The sequence below is a fragment of the Glycine max genome, chromosome 16, assembly GCF_000004515.6.
Source record: "Glycine max cultivar Williams 82 chromosome 16, Glycine_max_v4.0, whole genome shotgun sequence".
NCBI classification, from domain to species: domain Eukaryota; kingdom Viridiplantae; phylum Streptophyta; class Magnoliopsida; order Fabales; family Fabaceae; genus Glycine; species Glycine max.
In genome coordinates this window covers 23,842,586-23,867,543 of record NC_038252.2, presented here as the reverse complement: position 1 = coordinate 23,867,543, position 24,958 = coordinate 23,842,586, and the positions used below count along the sequence as shown (strand labels likewise).

Below are 24,958 nucleotides of genomic sequence, written 5' to 3'. Positions count from 1 at the left end.
TCTTCGTACTCTATCTTAATAGGGCAATCCACCAGACTCCCCCATGTTTCCATCACATAATCCCATGCATTTTTTTACCCACAAGGGTTTTACATTTTCTTTTTACATTCTTATCAATGTGAAACCGACACAACAAGTTAGTTACCTCAGGGAACACAGTTTTCACTGCATTCATCAATGTTGAATCTCTGTCAATAACAATAACTTGAAGGATTGCATCACATCTCATAAAAAATACCTTTAAATCGTTCAAGAGCCCATACAATATTGTTTATATGTTCTCCCTCCAAATAGGCAAATGCAGTTGAAAATGTCATCCTAGTAGGTGTCACACCAACAATGTCAAGTAAAGACAACTTGTATCTATTTGTTTTATATATACTATCTATGAGAATTACCGAATTACAGACATTGCTTAATTTCACTACATCTAAATGTGTCCAAAATATATCACGTACAACATCTTCATCCTTCAGTCTATGCCAATGAATACTTATCATGTTCAAGTAACTTCATTAGTTGTTGCATTTCACTATTACCGCCTATTATAGAAGAATGATATGCATATCTTGCACTATATACTTATTTCATTGTTGTACAATTGTTGACATTATGCTCCTTCAAAGTGAGAAGAATATTCTTTGGTTTGACTATTGACTTTGTCATATCACCAATAATAATCTTCTCATCCTTAGTTAGTCGACCAGGATATAAATGTCCAGTGAATGACTTAATCAATGTATGATTATGAGTCCCACATAATATCCTTGTCTGCTGAAGATGTTGATACTATCGTGGCCACTATAATCCTACTCCTCACATACCCCTTTAAAAATGCAAGCACTAACTAAAAGTCAAACTAACCCCAAGCATGGAAAGTTTAGAAAACTTGAAATGCAACCATGACCCTAAATGCTACAGCTTATTATTTTTATAACTAAACCAATTTTTTCGTTAGATATCTATATTCTATTCATCAATACTTTGCTTGACACCTATAGTATTGTACATAAAAATGCCAAATAAACGATTTAGTTAGATTCTAGAAATTGATCCTCAAAACATGGAGAGTCACAGACAAATGTATGTACTGGAATCATATATTCAAATTTGAAGTTGTCGCTTACAGCAAAAAATCCGTTGACAAATTAATGCCTAGTCTATTTTGTTTAAGGACACCTTAAGAGAAGAATATAAATTAACATAAAATCAATAGCCGGTCAAATAAAATAAACACATGCAAATTGACAACAGAAAATCGAGCATCACTTTTTTTTCAGTTTAAAATAAAATATGGAAGAAAAGAGTGATACAATTGAATGTCTCCAGTATTTAATTACAGTCAATACAATATCTACCAAGACATCAAAGACCAAAAAGTGCACCCTCTAAGAAATTTAGGGCCTCCATTTCTCTTGGTTGCAATATATTGGTAACATGATACAAAACAAAATAAATTCTTAATTGTTACACAAGAACTAATTGTCTAATCTCTAAGAATATCTTACATTTTCAATATGGATACAGATTCTTCACTTGTGTAAGTATAGAATCTTGTTGACAATTAGTTAGAAACTAAATCTCCTTTGGATTTGTGTGTCTTATTTCCCCATTCATCAGTGTTTTAACTAACACAAATCTAAGGTGATTTCAATAAGGTGGATGATCATCCTCAGAAGTTTGAGGAGGAACTGCTTTCCATCCTGGTTTCTCATCCCAGTACATATCATAATATATGTGACCAGGAGTGTGATCCGGCACACAACACCATATGCCCACATACCGCTTAACACGGTTTCTGAATTTATCTTCCCTTTCCTGGAAAATAAATGCATGGCATCAGCACACGATAAATTTATTACTTTGTAGTTCGACTCTAACTCAAAAAGTAAAACTTCAAATCAAAAAAGCAAAATGTCCTTGCCTTGTCAGTGAAACCTGTGAATGCCTCTTGCACTGAAGAGAACTTGATAACTTTTACATCCTTGAATGATGAGAATACTTTCATAAACTGCAGATACAGGTAGAAACAACAGTGTTAAATGGATGCACATGATAATAGATATAATGATATATAATCATTTAGAATTGGACATTCTTTATAATCATATCAGTGTAGTTTATGGGGTTGAATTAGAAAAATTTAAACAGAAAGGAGTATTAAATGCATAGAGTCAATAGACATGATAATAGATATAATGATATATAATCAAATACCGTTTCTTCATTGCTGTGCTTAGGAAATTTAAGTACTCCTCCTCCAACATTGGTATCATTTGATGCTGATGCATCACAATCTTGGGTTCCTTCTTTACAGAGCTGAACATCAAGCCATGACTTTTTTACCTGCACTCAAGAACCAAGGCATATAAGTTTAAATTCACATAAATCAAGAAACAAGAATCATGATTTAAATTTGATGTAATAGACATTTAGTACCTCTGACGGCAGAGAGGGATTATCAAGTATTGAGTACTCTCGAAAATCTATTTGAGGACCAAACTCTTCTTCAGGGAGCTTTTTCAACATGACATTCACCTACAGTAGAGTGCATTTCCATGGCAGCATAAGGAAGTGACTGATAAAATGTTATACTTATGTAAACAAGGGAGAGGTGGTGAGGAAGAAAAGATGGGGAACACATTAAATATTAAATGTTGCAACAAGAATTGGAGAAAACGCAAAATTCAAAAATCATATAGAAAAAATAAAAAAAATAAAAACAATCCAATTTAATTTTAAGTACACTCTTGAGGTAGAGTTTAAACATGAATCAAACACCAAAAATAAATTATCTTATTTTATTGAAAGAAATCACGTAACAAAGGAATCGTGATATATAGTGCAAATGAAAATACATATGGATAAATTCTACACTTTGAGCCCATTCAAGGTCCATTTCTTCTGCATTTCATGAAATGATACGGGCATAATGAAGTCTATAAAGAGAAAGGTTTTGATTTTGAACACACATTCCACTCCCATCAGAGGCTATTCACTTTTATTCAATGTCGTACAGCAGTCACTGACACTAATCATATATCATCGTGAATTGAATTTCAATGAATTTGAGGTTCAATTATTCTTCTACTTTTCAAAATTTACTTGTCTGTTTTCTGGGTTACTTTCAGAATATTATAAGATAGAAAATTACAAAAAAGATTTTCTACAAAAATGCAATGAAATATCTTTGAAATACTAGTTTTAACTTCAATCATTAACTTTCAGTTCTGCCCAAGTATATGTTTTTCTGAATTACTACAGCTACAATTATGACAAAAGATCTTCAATTATTTCTCATTGACCTGCAGACCAACAGAATAGTCCATAAACCTATGAAACTTTTTATTTTTTTGGTTATGAAGTCTTTTGGGACCAATTATCCCCATATCCCAACGGTTTTCAGACCTCAATAATAAGAAACATATTGCTCATTGAGTACAACATAAAAGTATTTTTACTTGTGGCATAGACCTTTGCTCAGTATTTGGTACTTAGACCCAAAGGTATCAATATGATTAATTAATCTTCCAGTTCCAAATGATCCAATTGATAAATGAACAATAAAAATAATAAGGAACCATTAAATACCTCAAATACATGGTCCAAAGGACAGAGAAAAGGTTGTCTAGTCATGGACCCTTCCAAAATACCAGGATGGGCATACCATAGCCTATCAATCCTGCACCATAGTGGAGGCATAACCTAAACACACAAAGAATCTACTTCAAGATAGAAATATAGAATTTATTAAGTTAAAATAGCAACAAAAAATGAAGCCATCAATAAAAAACCAGGCATACCCACAATAGCTAAATCACCTCCGCCAGGTGTATATTTCAATTAAAACTGTCTTATCACAAATAGTATTGTTAAATAGAAGCCATGGCGGAATGGCATGGCGGTTTTTTTTGCCAACCGCCATATGCAATTTGTGAAGGGATGCCTGCCATAGGGCGCAATTGCATGTTTATACGGCAGAATTTTGGCCCTCCGCCATGTTCTGCCATCCGCCATTCATAACACTGATCACAAAACATTTTCGACTAAAACTGAAATTCAAAACCAGTTAAATTAACCATTTCAACATGTTAGCACATTGAATAATGTATTTCAGTATATTTTGGATGGTAGGGATGCTTGCTGCTTTAGGCACCTTTTCAAGGAATGTTATTTATTAGAAGGGGGAAGGGAGAATGAAGAATCAAGAAACCAGTACCAGAATTATGCTAGCAGTTATTTTCCACTCACTGGATAATTGGAAAGCAACAATATTAACAAAAGAGAAGGAAAAGAACCAAGGAACCATGGAGAAGATGGGATAATAACAGCTGTAATAGTTACAATGACAACTTCATCGATAATGGTGAATACAGTGTGAATCAAGAATCTTCAATTCAACCATAGCTAGTAGCTTATGATTATGCGACAGAAAACAGCCATAGTCTAAGTTGAGGACTAGATTTTGGTGAAATGTTTGAGTGAAGAAGCACTCAGCAGCATCTTGATTTATAATCATTCATATTCATATTGAATTACATTTAAGAGAAATAATTAGAAAATATAACTCCCTAGGATAATGATAAGCCACTATACATGAATCTGCCTTTTTTAGCTATCCTAGACATTAATTCCCTATGAATACAAACAGTTTTCAACAATCTAGAACCCTAAGACATATCAATACTGATGAATGCAAAAATAATATGGGACGAGTAGGACAGCTATGTAAAACTATGGCTTATCACAATAATGAAAATATGTGACATGAATGTGTGCTTTCAATATGTACCACAACATAAATTTACGGAAGTATCCAACTGGTTCTCTTCTGCCAAAAAACAATTCTGCTATAAATGGTTTTGGTTTAATTAAGCATTAAGCAAGCAATACACTGCACAACTGCATAGCAAATTAAAGTAACAAGCTAGTTCTTTAGTTTTGTTGAGAATCAAAATAGGATTAATTTTAAATTCTCTTTATTATCATATCAGAATTATAGGAACAATATCTCCTATAATTAATTGTAATTAATCTATATAAAGGAACATCTGCTGTGTACTATGACACGGTTTTCAGTCCAAATATCCCTCAGTTTCTCTCATTTTCACATGGTATCTAGAGCTAGGTTGAGGGAATAACAAAAATTGTCCCCCACCAGGCACCCATTGTCCCCGGTGGACCTTTATACTCACTGTACCTTTTCTGGCAAACTTCTTTCCTTTGTTTTTCGCATTCTGGTGGACCCTTCTACTAGCTGCTCCTTTTCCGGCAACATTTATAACTTTCCTGGCGACTTCCGCTGTCCTCCAGTGACCTTTCTGACCAGTGACTACACCATTGGACTCGCCATTCAATTATCTACATGTTGGTGGTTACAGCGTCACCAAAGGACGAGCCACACTCCCACGCGCGCCCTGTTTGTCCAGGCCAAACAGGTTCTGTGCGCACAATTCTGCCGGTGCGTGACAGCGCATGGCCACTCCATTCAGATAGCGACTTCACCAGCTTGGCCGCCCCTTCATTGCGCCCTTACCCAAGGTTAGGGGCCATTCCATGTTGGTTTGATGTTTCCCCCTTTTGATGCCTTCGGGTTTCTGTTTCCCGCGCTTGACGGTGCATCGGATTTCTGTTCCAGCCGCCCTGATGGCAATGAGGCCGACCAACTCGGATGACCCTAATCCTGCAGTTTCACCTTCATCCGAGTTCTTTTGCGTGCTTGCCTCTTTAGCCTATGTTTTGCATACATGTTGCTGTTTGCTCGCATATGGTTTCTTTCCCTTGACGGCTTCAAAACCCTGGCACCTTTGTTGCAGCATATGCTTTGCTTGTCTTGTTTTAGCCCATTATGACACTCGGGAAATCTTGCTATTGATGAAGATTTTCTCTTTTTCAAGTTTTAAATAATTTTGGGTATTCACTAATATTTGTTTGAAGCTTCCAAATCTTGGTTTTAAGAAGATCGGAACTTGCTTTGAATTTTCTTAGGCTGATGGATATTCCAGCTCTCTCTTCCTAGCAATATTCCCTGATTTCACCAAGATCCTTGAGTCGTCTTCAAATTCCAGCTCTCTCTTTCTAGCAATATACCCCAACTTCGCCAACATCCCTGAGTTGTCATTCAAACTATTGTCTTTTTTAGTGGAGCTCAATTTTATGTTTTTTCTCGGGAATAAATTTTCTTGTAACAAGTTAATTGCTTAGTAAGCTTCAGCTTGAGGGGGAGTGTTGAGATTCAAAGTAGGATCAATTTCAGATTATGTCATTATTATCATATCAGAATTATAGGAGCAATATCTCCCATAATTAATTATATTGATTGTAATTAATCTATATAAAGGAGCATCCGCTGTGTACTCTAACACGGTTTTCAGTTCAAATATCCCTCAATTTTTCTCATTTTTACAAGTTTCATATAAATAATTCTTTTAGAATTTTAAGCATATTTATTAAGAATTACCGAGCCAACAATCTATAAAAAAAAAAAGTCTAGTCCATTTTCATCTAATTGTTAATGGTGTATCACTTAATAGGATATTGACCATGAAAGTTAAGAGTATTGATGATGAGACACTTTGCAATTCAACATGTAATACAATAAGCATGTATGATCCCAAAAATTAGTTCTTACCAGCGTTCTGTCCAAAAGGGAAGCAATTGCAAGTGCTGCCCTAATCTGTTTAATCTGAAAAAGAAAAAAAAAAGTGTAACAAATATTACAACATGCAACATAATTTTGCTTAAAATGTAGACATGAACAAGATCAGGTTGATACGTACATACTTGATAATTAACAAGAGTAAAATGTGATTCAACATTATGCTCCCCACTTAGCAACAAGTTTTTTGGAATATGTGGCTTAAATGACAAGAAACCCCCTGCAAAAGTTTATCTAAAAATTAGGTTGCAGTAATTTCATGAAAGAGTTGACTAATTGATCAGAAGTGGAAACTGTAACCAATCCATTCATATGCTCTAGTGAAAAACTTTTAGAATTCAGCATCATAGTATGATTCTAGCTTAAATGCAGATAGAGTATAAACCACTCAATACAAGATTTAAGTAACACGACAAATAGTGAAATGGGTGTGTATTTACACAAGTGCATTTAAAATAAATAAAATTAAGTGAATTTCTGCACACCCAAATTGAGTGAGGAACAACAACTAATTTACCCGGAGGATTATAGTATTCTGGTGGATCAAGGAACAGCATGGCTTCTCGCAATCGATGGCGCTTTCCTTCAGTGCCTCCATATTGAAATGTTGTGTGCACTGCATATGGCTCCAACCTTAGTTGCTGGTACATAGCCTACAATCATAATATATAAATAAACATTCTTACATCAAACAGGTACACAATTTCTCTAATCTGATCAAGATTTCTCCAGATTGTTTATTGCATGAAAGAAAAAAAAAGGTATAGCACATAAAAAATCAGAAGACAAAAGTATTTCAAACAGTTTAGAATTGTCAATTGAATAAATCCTACCTGGACGAAATATGTATGTCCACTACAGAAGATACTTGCAGGCAAAATCCCCAGCTTCAGTTTTCCATCAAAAGCAAAAACAAGCCCACTTTCATCATCAACAGAAGGACCTAACTGTCTGTGAACAATATCATTAAACCCATTCTGATCCCATATCTGGTCATCAGCTAGGAGCATTTCTTTCCATTGCTTTGCCAATTTTTTTGCAGACTCTGTAGGTCTCCAATGGAAAATTCCTATGTTGTATGCGCCACTAACTATTCAAGGTGATAGACAAGATCATCAATATACAGTCAAAATAACGTGAAACCGTATGCAGAATAAATGAGAGATGAAGAGAAACAATAGGTAAGAGAAATGAATTGGTTACTGTGATTCAAAGCAATATAACCAGGGAGAGAAAAACTTGCTACAGATTATGCCATTTAATTTCATAGGTTGGTTATGCTGAAGAATGTGCCACAAGATGTGAACTTCAATAAGATTAATTTTACTTTTATGTACATGGAAGACCAATAATAGAATAAGAAAACCTTCAGACATTTGTCAAAGGTTGCATAGAAAATCAATTTCCTAGCTTCTAATCTAAAGCCATGCCAAACAAGGTAACAAGCCACTCTAAAGTGATGTCTCAAAATTGTTTTTATGAATTGGCATATGAAAGATGGCTATCATTCAAAGAAGAAATTTTCTTGCCCATAGATGTCATTTGACTGGCACTTGATTGGGTTACATGTTCTATATAATTCATAAAAATGGTTAATGGCAGAAAATAAAAATGCTAGAAGAACCAACATAAGCACAGTAAAAATAATTAAAGAAAGTTAATATTCACCTTCAGGCCAATTTTCCAAACTATCATCAACAACCGTTGGTATAACTTGATCACTTGAAGTTAAAACATCTGCTTCTGGATAACGAGCAAGATACGGAAGTGGGTTCTGTTTAACAATTACATTATTCAATGATATGTAATAGGAATAACATACAATCAGATTATCGGCTTGGAGACATTGTAAAAGATGAGAATAAAAGATGATTGTGCATAATGAATTTAAAAAAGATCATAAGAAATCGTAATAATTGCACGGAAAAATAGAGATAAATGATAAAAACAAATAAAACTATAGGGGATAGGGGAATTTAAATGCTATAGCAAACTGGACAACAAAATGAACAGAATCTCTGATAACTTCATTGCATTCACTGTAGAGAAAGAAAATATCCTAATCAATAGAATTTCACTGCTTCTTTCAGATCAATAATCAAAATCTAACCAAGCCTACGAATCATCCTCATAATTGAAACAAATTGACTCTAGAAAGCATGTGTAAAAATGAATATCACCTTCAACCAAACCATGTCAGTATCACACATCAACAGCTCGAAACCAAAAGGCAGTATTGAGTCTATCAGAATAACTTTTTCTCTCCCCATTTTATGAAATGTCGGAGACCCCCAGCCAACATCTACTGTGCTCATATGGCTGCCCATGTCAAAAACTGGTATCCCTTTCCAATAGAGTGCCTCCACTAATTTGGTATCCATTGCACCTAAAATGTAGGTTTCAAAATTCAAACAACAAAATACTGGATATGCATTTCTAGTAAGGCATCACTACTGCATAATAATATACATGACAGATAAAACAAGACTTAAACAGAGATGCTCACCAACAAGGAAATTAGAAACCCCCAGATCTCTCAATTGTTTAACCCACGTCAGAATAAAATCCATGAATGCATAGTTACCAAAGGTCACTATTACAGCATTATCCTTCACCCTTTGCTGAACCAGTTTCTTGGTCAGCCTGAAATCCTCCAAAGGTGGCATCTTTTTATTGGGTGGTGGATCATCCCATATAGACGTTGGCCATTCATTTTGTGATCCTGGGGAAGGAGTGGGCACAATAAGCACCGCTGCTGACCGAGAAACCTTTAGTGTCTGATCTGTAACACGAGTTTCATCACCTGCAAAGCCATGTTCAACTAAGGTTTAAAATTCAATTCATGCATATTGTAAGAAGGCCAAGGCTTTAAATACATAAAAATTGTCCTACATGGGCACCACCACCATTAAATTGTCAATAGAGTTAACATCTCACACACATACAAAAGAAAACATATATCTCAACTTTCCTTTTCCGACAACAATTCAATAAGCCCAGCAGAAAAACAAGACAAAACTTAGGGATTTAGATAATGCTCCAAAACTCAAGCACCTTCAAACATTCCCGCAACCCAATAACATAAAAAAGCTAGTATCGTTATTTAAGGAATGATAAGAAAAAAAAATAGAAATGGGTATTTAAAAATGAAGCTAAAACTAACAAGGAACAAGAAAAGGCATGATTTTTAACGGAAACACATACTCGAAATGGAAGAGAGCCATGCAGAAGATTGAGCAGAAGGAGGGTTGGTTGAGTATATAGCAGAGAAGACGAAGAAGGAGGAAACCACGATTCCAATGATGACAACAGTGTAGATCGTGAGGAACAGAGGCTTCGAATTAGCCACTTCCTCACACCCTTTTCTCCACGCCATCTTTACCAAATCAATGTTTCACAAATTACCACTACCAAAAAACCATTGTCATTTTCCCCTGCTTCAGAACAAGAAAAGTAGAAGCTGGTGAAATGAAAAGAACCAAGATTTGATTAACCTTGAGAGTGGTTTGTTTGGTTCAGATTGCCACTTCCAGATTCTATGAATGTGATGGTCAACTCATATGCTTGCCGGCTTGCTCAACATGACAGCCTTAGTTTTGTTTTGTTATTTGTATTTCTCTACATGACCAAAATACCAACCAATGAGCAATCTTTTTTTAATTACTCTATAATTACATTGGTTTTGATTTTAGATCTGTTGACCTTTTTTTATTTTCCCTTTTTATGGCAGATTTTAAACCGTTTCTCTTTCAGGAAATCACAGAGGGGATGCAGAACAATTTTAACAATTTTTTTAAGAAAGCCTTTTGCATTAGTGTCAAATTAGAATTTTAGGTGGTGTTTGCATAAGATAAATATTTTTTTTATATAATTATAACTCATAATAAATATTTTTTAAATATAAATTATATTTTAGATTTCAAAAATTAATTTGAATTGTAATATAAGATTATTTTTAATTATTGGTCTTCTTTAAAAAATATTAAAATCTAGTTCAAAGAAAGTTTAAATACTTTTTTAATCCTTAAATTTTTTATTGTTAGTCGTTACAAATTATATTTTTATTGTTTATTTCTTAAATTGTTTTAGATAATACTAGTGAAAAAAAGCCTATTTAAAGCATCATAAGAACAAAACAAACATAACTTACAATGACTAAAAATAAAATAAAAATTGTAAGAACAAAAAATAAATAAAAAATACTAAATTACAATGACTAAAAAAATATTTAATCCTTTATGGGGTGTTTGATAGGTAGAAGATTTTTTTCCCGAAAGGTTGAAAAACTTAGTTTCATGTGTTCGGTATCAATTTAAAAAAAATGTATTCCTCGAAAAAAATGTTTCCCTATATTGTTTTTAATTAATTTCCTACAAAAACTTTCTCATGGTAGGAGTTGGGAATCTTTCTTTCCCAAATAATTTTTCTTTTACTAGAATAAAAATATCATCTTATTCCTTATTATATTATTTAATGTGATAAAAATATTGTGTAACTCTTTAATTCTTAAAAAACTTATATTAAGATTTTAATGGTCAAACAAAAAAAAATTATTCTTTACCAAGAAACATGATTTGCATAATGTTTTTCCAGAATCATGATAATGCTCAGCCATGAAAAAATTTCTCACCTATCAAATGTTCCATTAAAGAAAGATATAAAAAAAAGGATAGATTTAAAGAAATAGATAGTTGAAAAGATCAATTATACATATAAAAATAAGGAGAGGATAGTTTGATATGTTAGAAATTTTTTTGCATAAGTAGTGTGAGAAATATACATGCTGATAAGAGATAAGAGAGAATGTTATGAGAATGGGAAGAATAAGAACATTACTCTTTAAGTTGTATATTATAATTTATCATATAAAAGTATATTGTTATTGATAGGATTTTAAAGATTAAATTATTCATTTGATTTTTGTAGTTATTCTCATTTTAACTATTCGTCTTTACACAATAAACTATGAGTTTTAGTACTTACACATTTTTTATGGTGATTTATTGATGTCATAAAGTTTTTGTAGTGGTTTACACCACCAAAAAATATTCTCTAATGTTACTATGTTAGCCACAAAGACTAAAACTTAATTTATGACCTTAAATATGATTTTAGTCCCTATAATATAGTGCATTTTCATTTTTAGTCTCTGTCGCTAAGATATGATAAAATTATAATGAACCACATCAGCAAAAGATGATTTCATGTTGCTGCCATCAAAAGCCATTGTTGACACAAAACTCCTCATGAAGCTAAAGTTTTATTGACAACAAACTTTTAAAAAATAAATTCAAAGTTATCTAAAGTTAACTATTAATGGTTTGCTTTAAGATTTTGTTTATATGACAAGACTTGATCAAGGAGCGTGGAGAAAATTGTCAAGCATAAACTTGAAGTATGTCAACCTTCCAAACAGAATTTGTTGTATTAGAAGTGAGACGGTCAAAAGAAGAGATGACCAAAAGCTTGAAAGGAAAATAATATTATCCATGATCAAAGTGCAACCACTACTGCAAAAATGACATAAGACGACAGTTCTTAAGCACATTCAAAGACGATTCAAAATCATCTTTGAAGCCAACGTCGTCGAAAGTCTTGTCTTTCGACAACGGTTTTCAAAAAATCATCTTAGAAAAATGTATCCTTCTAAGACGGTTATTAGCTAAAAACCGTCTTAGAAGAGTACCCTTCTAAGATAGTTGTTAGCTAAAAATCCTATTCTAAGATGGTTTTTTAAAGAACCGTCTCAAAATGTCTTTTTTTAAATAAAAAAAATTGAGGATTCTAAGATAGTTTTTTCAAAAATCGTCTTAGAATATAAATATTCTAAGATGGTTTTTCAAAGAACTGTCTTATAATATCTTTAAAAAAAGTAGAAAAAATTAAGGAATTGATGTGTCATTATTTTCTCTGATTTCTTACCCTTTTTTGTCACCATTTTAATTACTGATTAACCTTAATTGTCAAATTAATTATGCAATTTTATCATTTGGGCCTACTTGACTATTTCTGTGTTTTAATTTAATTTCAGGAGAATTACAAGCAATTGGGCTTGGATCCGTAATTAGGCTGAACCGACTTGGACTTGAAGAGAGCAGACAATTTTATTTGTCGTCCAATTTTATCAGATTTGTAAGCTTTGGAGCCTAGTGACCTTTAGTGAGCCCAGCTGCTAGGGTTTTAAGAGGGTTCGTGTTACTGTTCACGCATAGATTATTGTAGGATTTCATTTTTCAGTTTTCGTGTTACTGTTCACGCGCATGGTACTGTTCACGTAGAACTCCATTTTCGTTTTCTGCTTCAATTTCCAGTTTCGTTTTCTGCTTTCGATTACCAATGCCTTGATATGTTGGAAACATTGTGTTTTGAGGCAAAAGTTGATCTTGAATGAATCTTGAAGCAATGCTTGTTTGTTGAAGCAACCTTGTATTAATCTTGAAGCAATGCTTAACCTTTGAATGTTAGTTGAAGTAATGTTGAAAGCAACCTTGTTTGATTATTCTTTGACATCATCAAAATCCTGTATTCATACATTCACAATCTCCCCCTTTTTGATGATGACAATCATTAGCAAGTGAATTCTTCTCAACATCATCAAAACCTACATTATTCACATTCTCCCCTTTTTTTATGATGAGAATAATTATCAAGCAAATTCTTTTTGGCATCATCAAAAACCTGAAAATTGTTGTTGCAACCTGCTCTCCGGCAGGGGCGCGACGCGGGACTCGATGGTGCGTCTTTCATTGAAGGAAAACGCGTGGAGTCACCACCAACGTTTATTTGAGGAAAACGTTGGAAAAACCAAAAGAAGACGATGGAAAAGGTCAAACGGGGAAGGTATTAGCACTCCACGCGCTCGTCACAAGGGACGATAGTCTCTAATCAAGTGTGCAAATCACGACTTCAAAACTATGTATTTTTCTTTTTTATGTTATATTTTTCCCTTTTATGTTTTTTACATTTTTGGGGTTAACAAGGGTGTTTCCCTCGCTCCTATGTATCCTCGGGTGCAATGAGCTAATCAGACCTACGTAGTTCTTTAAGAACTGAAGGTTTATTTGTTACATTGATTTTATCTGTTTCGAAAGATTGATTTTAATTGTGGACAAAAGTCGTTTAAGGGGTTGGACCTTTGAAACGATTTTTTGATTTTTGAAAAGAGGAGAAAGAGTTGTTAAGGCGTTGGACCTTGAAACGATCTTCTCAAGTTTGAAAGCGGATAATCGTTAAGGCATTGGACCTTGACACGACCTCTTGATTTTTGAAAGGAGAGAATCGTTAAGGCGTTGGACCTTGAAATGACCTCTTTATTTTTGAAAGGAGAGAATCGTTAAGGCGTTGGACCTTTGAACGATCTCTTGATTTTTTTGATGAAATGAAGAAGTTTATGAGTTGGTTTTATTTGGTTTTGGCTCACTAATCTTCAATCCCTTTTTTAAGATAACTTGCGGCGATAATGACCGTTTAACACTTGTTTTACATTAATGAAAAGAGTTTACGACACAAATGATCAGTCAAAATTTATTTAAACAGTGATTCAATGAGATTACAACACAAACGATCGGTTGAAATTAATTTAAACAGTGACTAAGTGAGATTAAAACAAAAACGATCGGTTGAATTTTATTTTAACGGTGATTAAACGAGATTACGGTATGAATGATTAGTCAAAACTCGCTTGAACAAGGAAAAAGATCACCGATGATCGAAGAAGGAGATGAAGAGGCACAAACAATAAAGGGGACCCCTAAGGGTCCATAAATTGTTGGACAAGTGGCCCCAATAACTTAAGAGGGAGGTTGAATTAATTTTCTAAATTCCCACTAACAAACTTTTAACCCCCTTTTCAATGATAGGCTCAGAATGCAGAAGAAGAAGTAGCAATCAATTTAACAATGTTCTTTAAACTTGCAAGACAAAATTGATTAAAATAAAATAAATGAGATAATGGAAGAGAGAAATGCAAACTTGATTTATATTGGTTCGGCCACTTCTCGTGCCTACATCCAGTCCTCAAGCAACCCACTTGAGATTTTCACTAACTTTGTAAAAAATCTTTTTTACAAGTTCTAAACACCCAAGGAATCCCTTTCCCTTGTGTTCAGGAAACTCATAATTCAAGAGACAACCAGTCTCTTGATTGCATTTTACTTTCTGAGATGAACAGAATGATTTCTCTCCTTTAGAATGGATAATACAATTTGAAGTTCCTAGATGAACTCTTAATAGATTTGCAAGTGTTTGCCCAAAAGTTGTTGAGAGAGCATTTGACAATGAAGTTCTATTGGAATATCTCTCTCTTACTTTTTTAAATCATACACACATATATATAGGCCCTTCATGCCTTTTCAAAATGGTTTGAAGAGATATGTCTTTTTAAAAAGCTTTTTTTGAATTTTTTCACTGGTAATCGATTACAGGTTTCTGGTAATCGATTACACATTTATATTTTGAAGGGTCATGACTTTTGAATTTGAATTTCAAGTGTTTCGTTGTTGGTAATTGATTACAAACATCTGGTAATCGTTTACAAGTTCAAAATTCAAATTCAAAACCCTTTTTAACAACTATTTTTCAAAATTGTCTTCTGGTAATCGATTACACTGCCTAGTAATTGATTACTAGAGCCTTGGATGTCTTAAAAACACTTTGTTTTGAGGCAAGGCTTGATCTTGATTTAATCTTGAAGCAAGGCTTTATTTATTGAAGCAACCTTGTATTTATCTTGAAGCAATGCTTGTCCTTTGAAGCAACCTTGTTTGATTCTTCTTTGGCATTATCAAAATCATGTATTCATACATTCACATAAATCAAATTCAAATCCTTAAAGCAAGCATTAACCGGACGAAGAACGAAGAACGAATGAAGAAAGATCGAAGAACGAACGACAAACGGTGTAGGAATCGATCACGGATGCTATTCGAAAGTGTTTCGACCTTGTTTTATCTTCTTTTTGGACCTTTGGGAACTCAGGGATCCTTTGCTTCAGCCTTCCCATGCCTATTTATAGCAAAATGAAGCATTTGGGCTGAAGGTAGCTTGCCCAGGCAAGCTGATAACTTCATTCTAAAGCAACTTGCTTGCCCATGCAAGTTGGTTACTTCATCATGAAGTTATCTAAGTGGCTTAGGGGCTGAAAAATGCACCTAAAGTGACCCTTTTGCCCTCCTTTTGAGTAATTTGCACATTTCCTTCCAAAACATTGAAAAATCTTATAGAAAGCGTGGTAATTGGTGTTAAGCAGCTCAATTCGCTTGGCAAGAATCCAAATGTTTGCTAATGATCGTCCCCAGACAAAATTAGGGTATGACACCTGCATGATTCACATTCTCCCCCTTTTTGATGATGACAACCATCTATAAGTTAGGAGTAAAAACAAAAGAATATCTATCTGTATAGTTTACTCCCCCTTGATTTTGCAATGATTTCTTATATGAAACAGTTGAAGATTTTGTATATATATAAAAAAATTGTCTAAAAAAAATAGATAAGTCCCCTTACTATCTTATCTTTTATCTATCTCTCCCCCTTTGTCTACATAAAAAACAAATCATAAGCAGAGAGAAGAATAGCATTAAGCAATTTATAATGAATTAAAGGAGTAGAGCATGCCATACTGTTCAAAGTATCATTTCTTGGCCCAAAAAGAAAATGTTACCGCTTGTTGGAATATATGAGAATCAAATGATATCAAAAGGCCTTAAAACTAACTATTTTGCACCCACAAAAATACATATTCAGTATAAATAATCAAAATATATAATAATAAAAAACAATCATCAAAAGTAATCAATAAAGACAATCAACATAACTCTCAAACACAATCATCGAAGACAATCAAAAACAATCATCAAAAGTAATCAATCAAAGACAAGTGACCTTTTGGTATCATTTGATACCACTTGTTGGGCTTGTTGATCAAGTGGCCTTAATAAACCATACATAAGATCATGAATAAGTAAAGCATTTTTTTTATGGAGGTAGAGAGATTCATACCTATTTTTTCAACTCCAACAATTTTACCTTTGTTTGACAATGAAGTTCTCTTAGAATATCTCTCTCTTGCTTTTCGAAGTCAGACACACATATATATAGGCCCTTCGTGCCTTTTCAAAATGATTTGAAGAGATGTGTCTTTTCAAAAAGCTTTTTCTGAAATTCTTTACTGGTGGTAATCGATTACATAGTTATATTTTGAAGGGTCATGACTTTTCAAATTGAATTTCAAGAGTTCCGTTGCTGGTAATCGATTACACATCAATGGTAATCGATTACAACTTTCAAAATTCAAATTTCAAACCCTTTTAAGAAGCTGATTTGCAAACTTGTCTTCTAGTAATTGATTACACTGCCTGGTAATCGATTACTAGTGCCTTGATATGTTGGAAACATTGTGTTTTGAGGCAAAAGCAGATCTTGAATGAATCTTGAAGCAATGCTTATTTGTTGAAGCAACCTTGTATTAATCTTGAAGCAATGCTTAACCTTTGAATGTTTGTTGAAGTAATGTTGAAAGCAACCTTGTTTGATTATTCTTTGATATCATCAAAATCATGTATTCATACATTCACAGTCATTGGTCTCAAAATTTGGACTATTCTTATTTTGATGTGGATTCAATTATATAGAGTTTGGCATGATGTCCCACATATTTTTTCCAAGGGATAAAAAAATTGTAGGCATCATTTTTTCATTGTATGATGAAAGATATATTCATATTATTCCAAGGGATAAACTTAAGAACTATTTTAATCTACGTTTGGATATATTCTTGGAATTCCTCCTTAGGTACCTTATTTTAATTTTGCCATTAAGTCTATGGATATTTTTATTGGAAATAACTCTGATTTAGTTGGATTTTGTTCTTTTGATTTTTACAATAATTGCATTTGTAAGAATGTCTACATTTTCAGATGTGTTTCTCTAAAAAAAAATTAAAAAATCATTTTCTTCTGGATGTATTCCTCACAAATGAATAAAAAATTCGACTTTGAGAAGAACATTTTCTTCCGGATGTATTCCTCACAAATGAATAAAAAAATCATTTTTTAGAGAAACGCATCTGAAAATGTAGACATTCTTACATTCTAAGACGGTTTTCTAGAGAACCGTCTTAGAATCGTCAATATATATTTTTATTTAAAAAAAAAATACATTTTAAGACGGTTATCTGAAAAACCGTCTTAGAAAGTGTCTCATTCTAAGACGGTTTTCAACTAAAAACGTCTTAGAAGGGTACCTTTTTCTAAGACAGTTTTTTAAGGAATCGTCATAGAAAATCTTCACTTTTTACGAAGGTGCCTACGACGACGGTTAATAACCAACGTAGAATGTCCAAAATAACCATCGTAGAAAAGCGCTTTTCTAGTAGAAAGTATTCATGCAATCAAATCAATTTTGGTTGTCTACAGTTTAACAAAACAAAACCATTCGTGTATTCAAGCTATAACTTTCATTTTTATATAACATTGTGGTTTTGTTGATATCAATCTTTATAATTGATTTTTAAGCATGTGAAAGTAAAAAAAAAAAAAAAAGATAAGGCATTTATTACATTCAAAATACAAAAGTTTAATAAAAAATTTCTTTACCACCAAGTGCATGGATCAACTAGCGTGAGTATCCTCTCATAGAGGATACCTATGGTCTGGAGCCAATAAAAATAAATTTATCTTTTTGAATAAAAACTAAAGTACTTAAAATAAATCTTTTAAGGGTTGATGCTAACAAATTATTTTTTTTAATATATAGATTTGTATTTCAAGAATGACACTCTTGTACTTTATTTTATTTGAAATGTTATTCCTTTATTAGAATCCACATATTCACAACATCTTTTCTAAGCTGAACGTTATTTGTTTGTATGGTCGAATGCTATTTGTATCTATCTTCTATCTTCTTCCTCATTGTCATGACGTCTCTACACAAAAAGTAATCATGACTAGTTCTCTTGAAAAACCAAGTCATTGAACTAATCGATCAATAAATATGGATACATTTTCACCATACGCCCCAACATTACTAGTAGACTTTATTCAATCACACAATGATCATTAAAGAAGATGAATTCCCATGTTGTTAGCTTGACTTTTGGGTGTTTCGAATTATATGTATGGTGCTTGTGTCACTGGTAGGGATATTGCTTCAGGACTAGCTCTATGACGTCCTTCAGCCAAGTTAATCTCGAAGTACTCATTAAGGTTGATTGTCCAAAAGACACGAAACATGCAGATTTATGGTTTACCATTATGCAATTTTTAACCTCTATTGAATAATTTGCAATACTATATCTTACTGCATATCTGCAAAAAGGATTCAACCTTTTGTATAGAATGGACATTTTGTCATGTGTAGACTTCTTCTAGGAAAATCACTGACCATGGAGGTATGTTGTGTATAACACGTATGAAGTTAGTTAATATGGTTAAAGAATCACATATAGTAGACGTTGAAGTAATTATAGAAGACCTAGAAATGATTTTTCCTTTGTTTCTCTAAAATGTCGCTTTAAACAAAATCCATTTTAACTTCAATTACTGATAAAGGAAATCCTCACACTACTTATAAGATATATAGTTTATTGAGGATATAGAATTATTTTAGCTATGAAATGAGTGTACTATAAATGGTTCTTGTTAACATCATTGACTAAGATGATTTTGACTGTTTTTTGTTCAAGGCACTGCCAATTTTCTTGGACTTAGTCATCCCAACTTAGAATACTATTTTGGTATCAACACCCTTGGTGATTGTGTTTGCAGCGGTAATGTTTGTTTCGATAATGTTTGTTGTGATGAAATAAAGCAATTTTTTGTTAAATTGACTCACATCACATTTATCATTTTAGATTTTACCTCAAGCTGTGTTCTCTCGATATGGAATAACTTTAGGATAAAAAATGGTTCCCTTTGTTCAACTACTTCTATTGATCTTCTTCCCTATAACCTATTCTGCTAGTAAGGTAAATTTTATGTTATACGTGTGTTAGTGTGTCCACATTTTGTATCTATTCATTGTCATTGTCACGTATTGTATTGTAATTGATGATTCATTGAACCAAAATTAGAAATAACAAAACTGCTTCATTCTACTACTCATGGTTATATGCACATAATGAAAAACTAAAAAAAAATACTAAATTAGAGAATAGACACATTATCATTTTCTCAAGGAAAATTTCATGAGTACATCAATATAAGATGATTTGTCTGTAAAAGGAATCTTTTGAGAATATTTAATTAATATGCAGGCTTAACTTTTGAGAAGGACATTTACCTACGGTGTGACAATCTGTATGCAGGCTTATCTATTCAATGATTACTGGGAAGACATAGGTACTATTCAGATCATTCTTTGAGTGAAATCCTACCCTTACTGAGCATGTGAGTGTGAAATCACTTTGTTGAGCTTCAATGATTTGAATGTGTTAAGCTCATTAGTAAATAGTGGAAGTTTGTTCTAGAGGTAGAGATAAGAAATGAATTGCAATTAAAAGCTCAAAAACTTACTGATCTACAAACATGTTTCATTTCATTCTTTTTATTTAGTTTCAAAGAACTACTTTCCTTGTTCAATGATTGAGAGTGAAAATCTTACTTTTCTAGAGAAAAAGTTTACTTTTGTAATTTTTTCAGCCACCTAGGTTTAGGTTTTATGATGCAGCCAAACCAATGTATACATCATGGAGAAACTTACTGTTGGATCAAGTGGCCTCGTTATTTTAGAAGAGGTAAATGTATCTCTATACTATAAGCATTTTTTTAACCCTCTGAAAGTAATTTTTGAGTTGAGAGATTTTTCTTTTCTTAGACCGGAAAGTTATTCTCTCTCTCCAAATTTTATGTAACAAAAAAAATATATTAGGGGTGCAAAGAAGTGGTATTTTCTCTTACAATACAGTATAAACTTTTAAAAATATATACACAATTATCAACAAAGAAGTAAGTTAGAACATTAAGCAAAACTAAGTATTTGGGTTTTTGAATAAAAAAATACCTAATAAAAACAAATATATACTAATCAAATTTCAAGTTCAATGCACACTCTTAAGTCTTACCAAAGACACATGTTAAAATTGTAATAAAATTAATTTATAAATTTCTAGCTAACAATTTAAGAATTTAGTAAAGGTTGAAATCCACAATATGTTTTGCAAGTGGATTATTATAAAAACCCTAGCAAGCTTCGTCAGAAACTAATCCGTAGCTTGTTAAGTATGTGGAAGTATACACTGCTACCAAGTACCCACTAAGTAGTCAGTTAATCATGGTTGATAACTTTTCGTTAAACAACAAATTAATTAGTCAGTTGACATATTATATGTAAAAATCCAAGCGGGGGGGATTAATCTTAAGAATCATTTGCTACCGGGGAAGTGCTCCTAGACCCCTGGATTATCATGTCTGAAGTCTCCTAGCTGGTTTTCCATTAGCAACTAATTGTAAATATAATTATGTATAAATTCGCCTACTCTTACATCTGGCTTCGCGGTGCCTTCTTGAAAAATTTGGATACGCTGTAATATGGCTGCTTACCCTAGTGTCACTGAAATCAGTACACTATTAGAAAATATGCTTTCTACATCGGTTATTTATGACTCTCAACATCGGTTTTTCAACCGATGTTGAAAGTACCGACATTGATAGTATTATCGTTAACATCGGTTTTTAAAAACCGATGTTAACGTAAAATTACCAACATCAGTTATATAAATAACCGATGTTGCTAATATGAATTACACCCAGAAAATGTATATTAATGTTGAAAGTTAACATCGGTTTTTACAAAACACCGATGTTAACGAATGTGTTAATGTTGACAGTTAACATCGGTATTAATATCGGTTTTCTGAAAAAACCGATGTTAACGAATGTGTTACTATTGACAGTTAACATCGGTTTTTTCAAAAAACCGATGTTAACGAATGTGTTATTATAGACAGTTAACATCGGTTTTTTCAAAAAACTGATGTTAACGTGGGTTAACATCGGTTTTTATAAAAAACTGATGTTAACGAATGTGTTACTATTGAATTTTAACATCGGTTTTTTCAAAAAACCGATGTTAACGAATGTGTTGCTGTTGACAGTTAACATCGGTTTTTATAAAAAATCGATGTTGTTTTCAGGAATTTTTTTTAAATAATGTCTCTGTTTTTACAAAAAAACCAAAATTTAACCTGTAAATTTAAAATCAGACCACACAGCACACAACATATATCATTTGCATTCTGTTTTCAAATAGATTTTAGCAAAAAAACTAACTATCAACAAGGTTATTGAATGTTAAGATGAAACAACAATTGTAAAAAATGTAATGCAAAGTATGTAAACTAATTAATTAACCTAAAGTTACGTAGTTGCCTAACATCCTATGTTTTATTTCTAACTTTTAGATAATATTGTGCCCACTGTATGCGAAGTGCCTTGAATCTCTCTGCTTCCAATGGTCTAACTTTATTAAAATACTGCATGATCAAATAAAAAAATAAATTAATAATGTAATAACAATTATAAAAAAACCAAATTTGTTTGAAATAAACAATTACCGTTTCTCAATTATTCCTGAAAGATCCTAAGATTATCGTGGACATCCAGTGCATCACGTAGTAGCCACATTCAGTGATTCCTTTTTGTCTATTACACTAAATACATAATGAAATAAAATATATATAAGTAGAACTTTTATTTAAATCATGTACCTTAACAACAATCCACCTAGCAGCAGCCTTGGATTGAATAGTTATTATATATTTTTATGTTAACGTGGATAGTGCAAGATCAAGGTCATGGATAGTGCGAGACAATTAAGGCTATTGTCTTAGGTCTCTAAATTTTATTTTACTTATTATTATGTAAGCTTTTACATGAATCAGTTTCTATTGTTTTAGGTCATTTGAAAGAGTTTTGGCAAAACACGTCTTGAATTAGTTCCTAAACCTTCATCATTTGAAAAGATAATAAATGATTGGGGTTCATCAGTTTATGACGACGGGGTGTCTTCACCTTGGTTAATCTCTCTACCAATTTCTACAACAGAGTGTATGACGACGAGCAAGAGTGGTTTCGTTCAATATTTGCCAATTCTAACAAACAGAACGCAATTCAGAACTAGATCGAGTTCCTCGTCCAGAGAATGGGTGGCCCCACTCTTTATTCTCAAAGAAGAGGTGCTCTGCTCATTTATTTCATTTCTTACCAACCTTACTGTTTTATCATTTACTGGGCCGTGTTCAAGAACTTTAGGACTTTAAGCAAATTTTTAAAGAAACTTAATATTATAATATATAAATTATTTCTCAAATTATTTATTTTTTGTTTTTTATGAATTTTTTTTACCAATTAAAATCATTTTTATATGTTTTTTTATAAATAGTAAGACATTTATTAAGAGTACTATATATTAAGATTGAATTAATTTTTTTAACTTATTTTTTGTTTTAAGTTTTGAAAACCAAGTTCCTACTTTCTATTTGATTTTTTCCCTATTACTAAAAAGTATAAGAATAAAATAAAGAAGTACTACATAATATAAACACGTCTTGAATTAAGAAAACCAAAGTAGCAAAGCAAGCCATGAACAAAACAATTAGCTCAGCGTTACAGAAACTAGTCAACCAAAAGTAAATATATGCCAAGGAAATAAAAAACTAAATAAGCCCTACCTCCATGAACAAACCGCGAGAACAGTTAAGACCCTAAACAAAAAGCAAAGAAATGACAAAAAAAAGTAGTAGTGTTTTAGAATCATGTGATCTTGTTAAATGTACTTTATGATTTCCCGTTATATCCGCTGTACACTGTGACTTATAAATAAGAGTTGTATTTCTAAGCTTCACTTTTCTCTAAAACATAAAAATGTTAACAACAATCAATTATAAAAATTATGACTAATAATAATTTATAAACATTCTTTTTTCTTAATTAATTGAACGAGATATTTTTTACTAAAGATAAAATTATATCAGTCTAAGGGACACCTAAACGGATTAGGTGGTTAGAATTGTAGAAATTTTAATTTTTTTTCTTAATCCAAATTAAATAAAACATAATTTATTCTCTCTTGTCTCTTTCCATTATATACTTCTTTGCTCCCTGCTTGTCACATCAAATTACATAGTGGAAAAACTATGTGTAATGTTTTTATTATGAGTCCAACGTCAACCATTATTAATGCCCAAGCACGTTCAATGCAACACAAATGAGAGTCAAGAGACTAATCATTATACGCTGATATAAACCAAAACAAAAAAGGGTTTCAAGATTATCCCCAATTCAGAACCAGCAACAATCACGCTAAAAAGTACAATACAATATTTTCAATCGGAACATGAAGTAAAGAAATGACAAAAAAAATGATAGAAGCGTTACCGTTCTGCCATCTATGACATGTTTGTCTTCCAAAACCCTATCTAGAATGTTAGGATCTGCAAAAACGACGAAACCGAAGCCCCTTGGCTTCCCAGTGTTCTTCTCCCGCATGATGGAAGTGCTCAAAGCGTCGCCGTAGTTACCGAAATGCTCCTTGAGCTTGTCCTCCGTCGTATCCCATGAAATCCCACCGATGAAAAGCTTGCCTTGATCCGAATCCATTCTTCTCTCTCTCTCACTCACTCTCTGTATGTATATATACGAATAAAATATATATGAATGGGCTTGACAGTGGTGGTGGTCGATTTGGGGGAGAAAGTTGAAGGTGGGAATTTAGGTTTTGATTTGGGGATGAAAGAAAGAAAAGAGGGAAGAGTGAGGGCTTCCAAGACACGAATAAATGAATGAGAGTGTGCGAGTGAGTGTGTTTGGTTTTTGTAGTGTTTTTCAAAAGGTAGTCTCGTTTCACGGCTCAGATTTGTTTGATTCCATTTTTTATAACAGGTGTTGCCAGTGGGAATTCTATTTAGTTAATAATCAAAATCAAAATACACTTCCAATCCTTTCTTTGGACCAAGAAAGACAAAATTAAGTGTAAGAAAAATAATAATAAATCAGAAGGAAAAAAATAATAAAGAAATAAAATTTACTGTTTTTTTAATGTAAAAATTTGTTGTCATTTACATGAAAGATACATATATTTTTTATTTTGTTAAAAAAGAGTGAAAGCATTTTGTAATTAATTGCATTTTTGTTAAAAAAAATTGTAAGTATTTCGAATCGAACAATAGAAACTGATTCATGTAAAAGAAACTGATCAAGGCCTTAATTGTCTTGCACTATCCAATAGCCTTAATAAGCTTACATAAATGATCATTTATTATTTTTGTTAAAAAAATTATAATCCAAGGCTATTCCAAAATCGGAC

At 32.5% G+C, this 24,958-nt stretch overlaps 2 protein-coding genes across 3 annotated transcripts; both read right to left on the bottom strand.

The window, feature by feature from the left end:
- Window positions 1-1,294: 1,294 nt before the first annotated feature.
- LOC100819032 (arabinosyltransferase XEG113) lies at window positions 1,295-10,404 on the bottom strand. Its single transcript, XM_003548717.5, has 13 exons — window positions 9,863-10,404; window positions 9,165-9,461; window positions 8,839-9,044; window positions 8,327-8,432; window positions 7,492-7,748; window positions 7,176-7,311; window positions 6,784-6,878; window positions 6,632-6,685; window positions 3,592-3,705; window positions 2,440-2,538; window positions 2,218-2,346; window positions 1,925-2,011; window positions 1,295-1,818 (listed from the first exon to the last, which is right to left on the bottom strand). The coding sequence occupies exons 1-13, from the start codon at window positions 10,032-10,034 to the stop codon at window positions 1,651-1,653; spliced, it is 1,920 nt and encodes a 639-aa protein (XP_003548765.1). The 5' UTR covers window positions 10,035-10,404; the 3' UTR covers window positions 1,295-1,650.
- Window positions 10,405-21,905: 11,501 nt separating this feature from the next.
- LOC106796343 (heterogeneous nuclear ribonucleoprotein 1) lies at window positions 21,906-24,487 on the bottom strand. Of its 2 annotated transcripts, none has more exons than XM_014768464.3 (2): window positions 24,031-24,487; window positions 21,906-22,127 (listed from the first exon to the last, which is right to left on the bottom strand). In XM_014768464.3, the coding sequence occupies exons 1-2, from the start codon at window positions 24,250-24,252 to the stop codon at window positions 22,032-22,034; spliced, it is 318 nt and encodes a 105-aa protein (XP_014623950.1). In that variant the 5' UTR covers window positions 24,253-24,487; the 3' UTR covers window positions 21,906-22,031. The 2 variants fall into 2 exon arrangements, with proteins under 2 accessions (XP_014623950.1, XP_040866252.1); XM_041010318.1 differs by lacking the exon at window positions 21,906-22,127 and adding an exon at window positions 22,209-22,304 and having other exon boundaries at window positions 24,031-24,482.
- Between the last annotated feature and the right edge of the window lie 471 nt (window positions 24,488-24,958).

Excerpts from the sequence above, each read along its gene's own strand:
- LOC100819032 (XM_003548717.5), bottom strand. The coding sequence starts at position 10,034 with ATGGCGTGGAGAAAAGGGTGTGAGGAAGTGGCTAATTCGAAGCCTCTG. Across the intron at positions 9,462-9,862 it reads ATGGCTCTCTTCCATTTCGA|GTGATGAAACTCGTGTTACA; the intron begins GTATGTGTTTCC and ends ATGGCTTTGCAG. Across the intron at positions 8,433-8,838 it reads CTGACATGGTTTGGTTGAAG|AACCCACTTCCGTATCTTGC; the intron begins GTGATATTCATT and ends ATTGTTAAACAG.
- LOC106796343 (XM_014768464.3), bottom strand. The coding sequence starts at position 24,252 with ATGGATTCGGATCAAGGCAAGCTTTTCATCGGTGGGATTTCATGGGAT. Across the intron at positions 22,128-24,030 it reads ATGTCATAGATGGCAGAACG|TATTTTAATAAAGTTAGACC; the intron begins GTAACGCTTCTA and ends TTGATCATGCAG.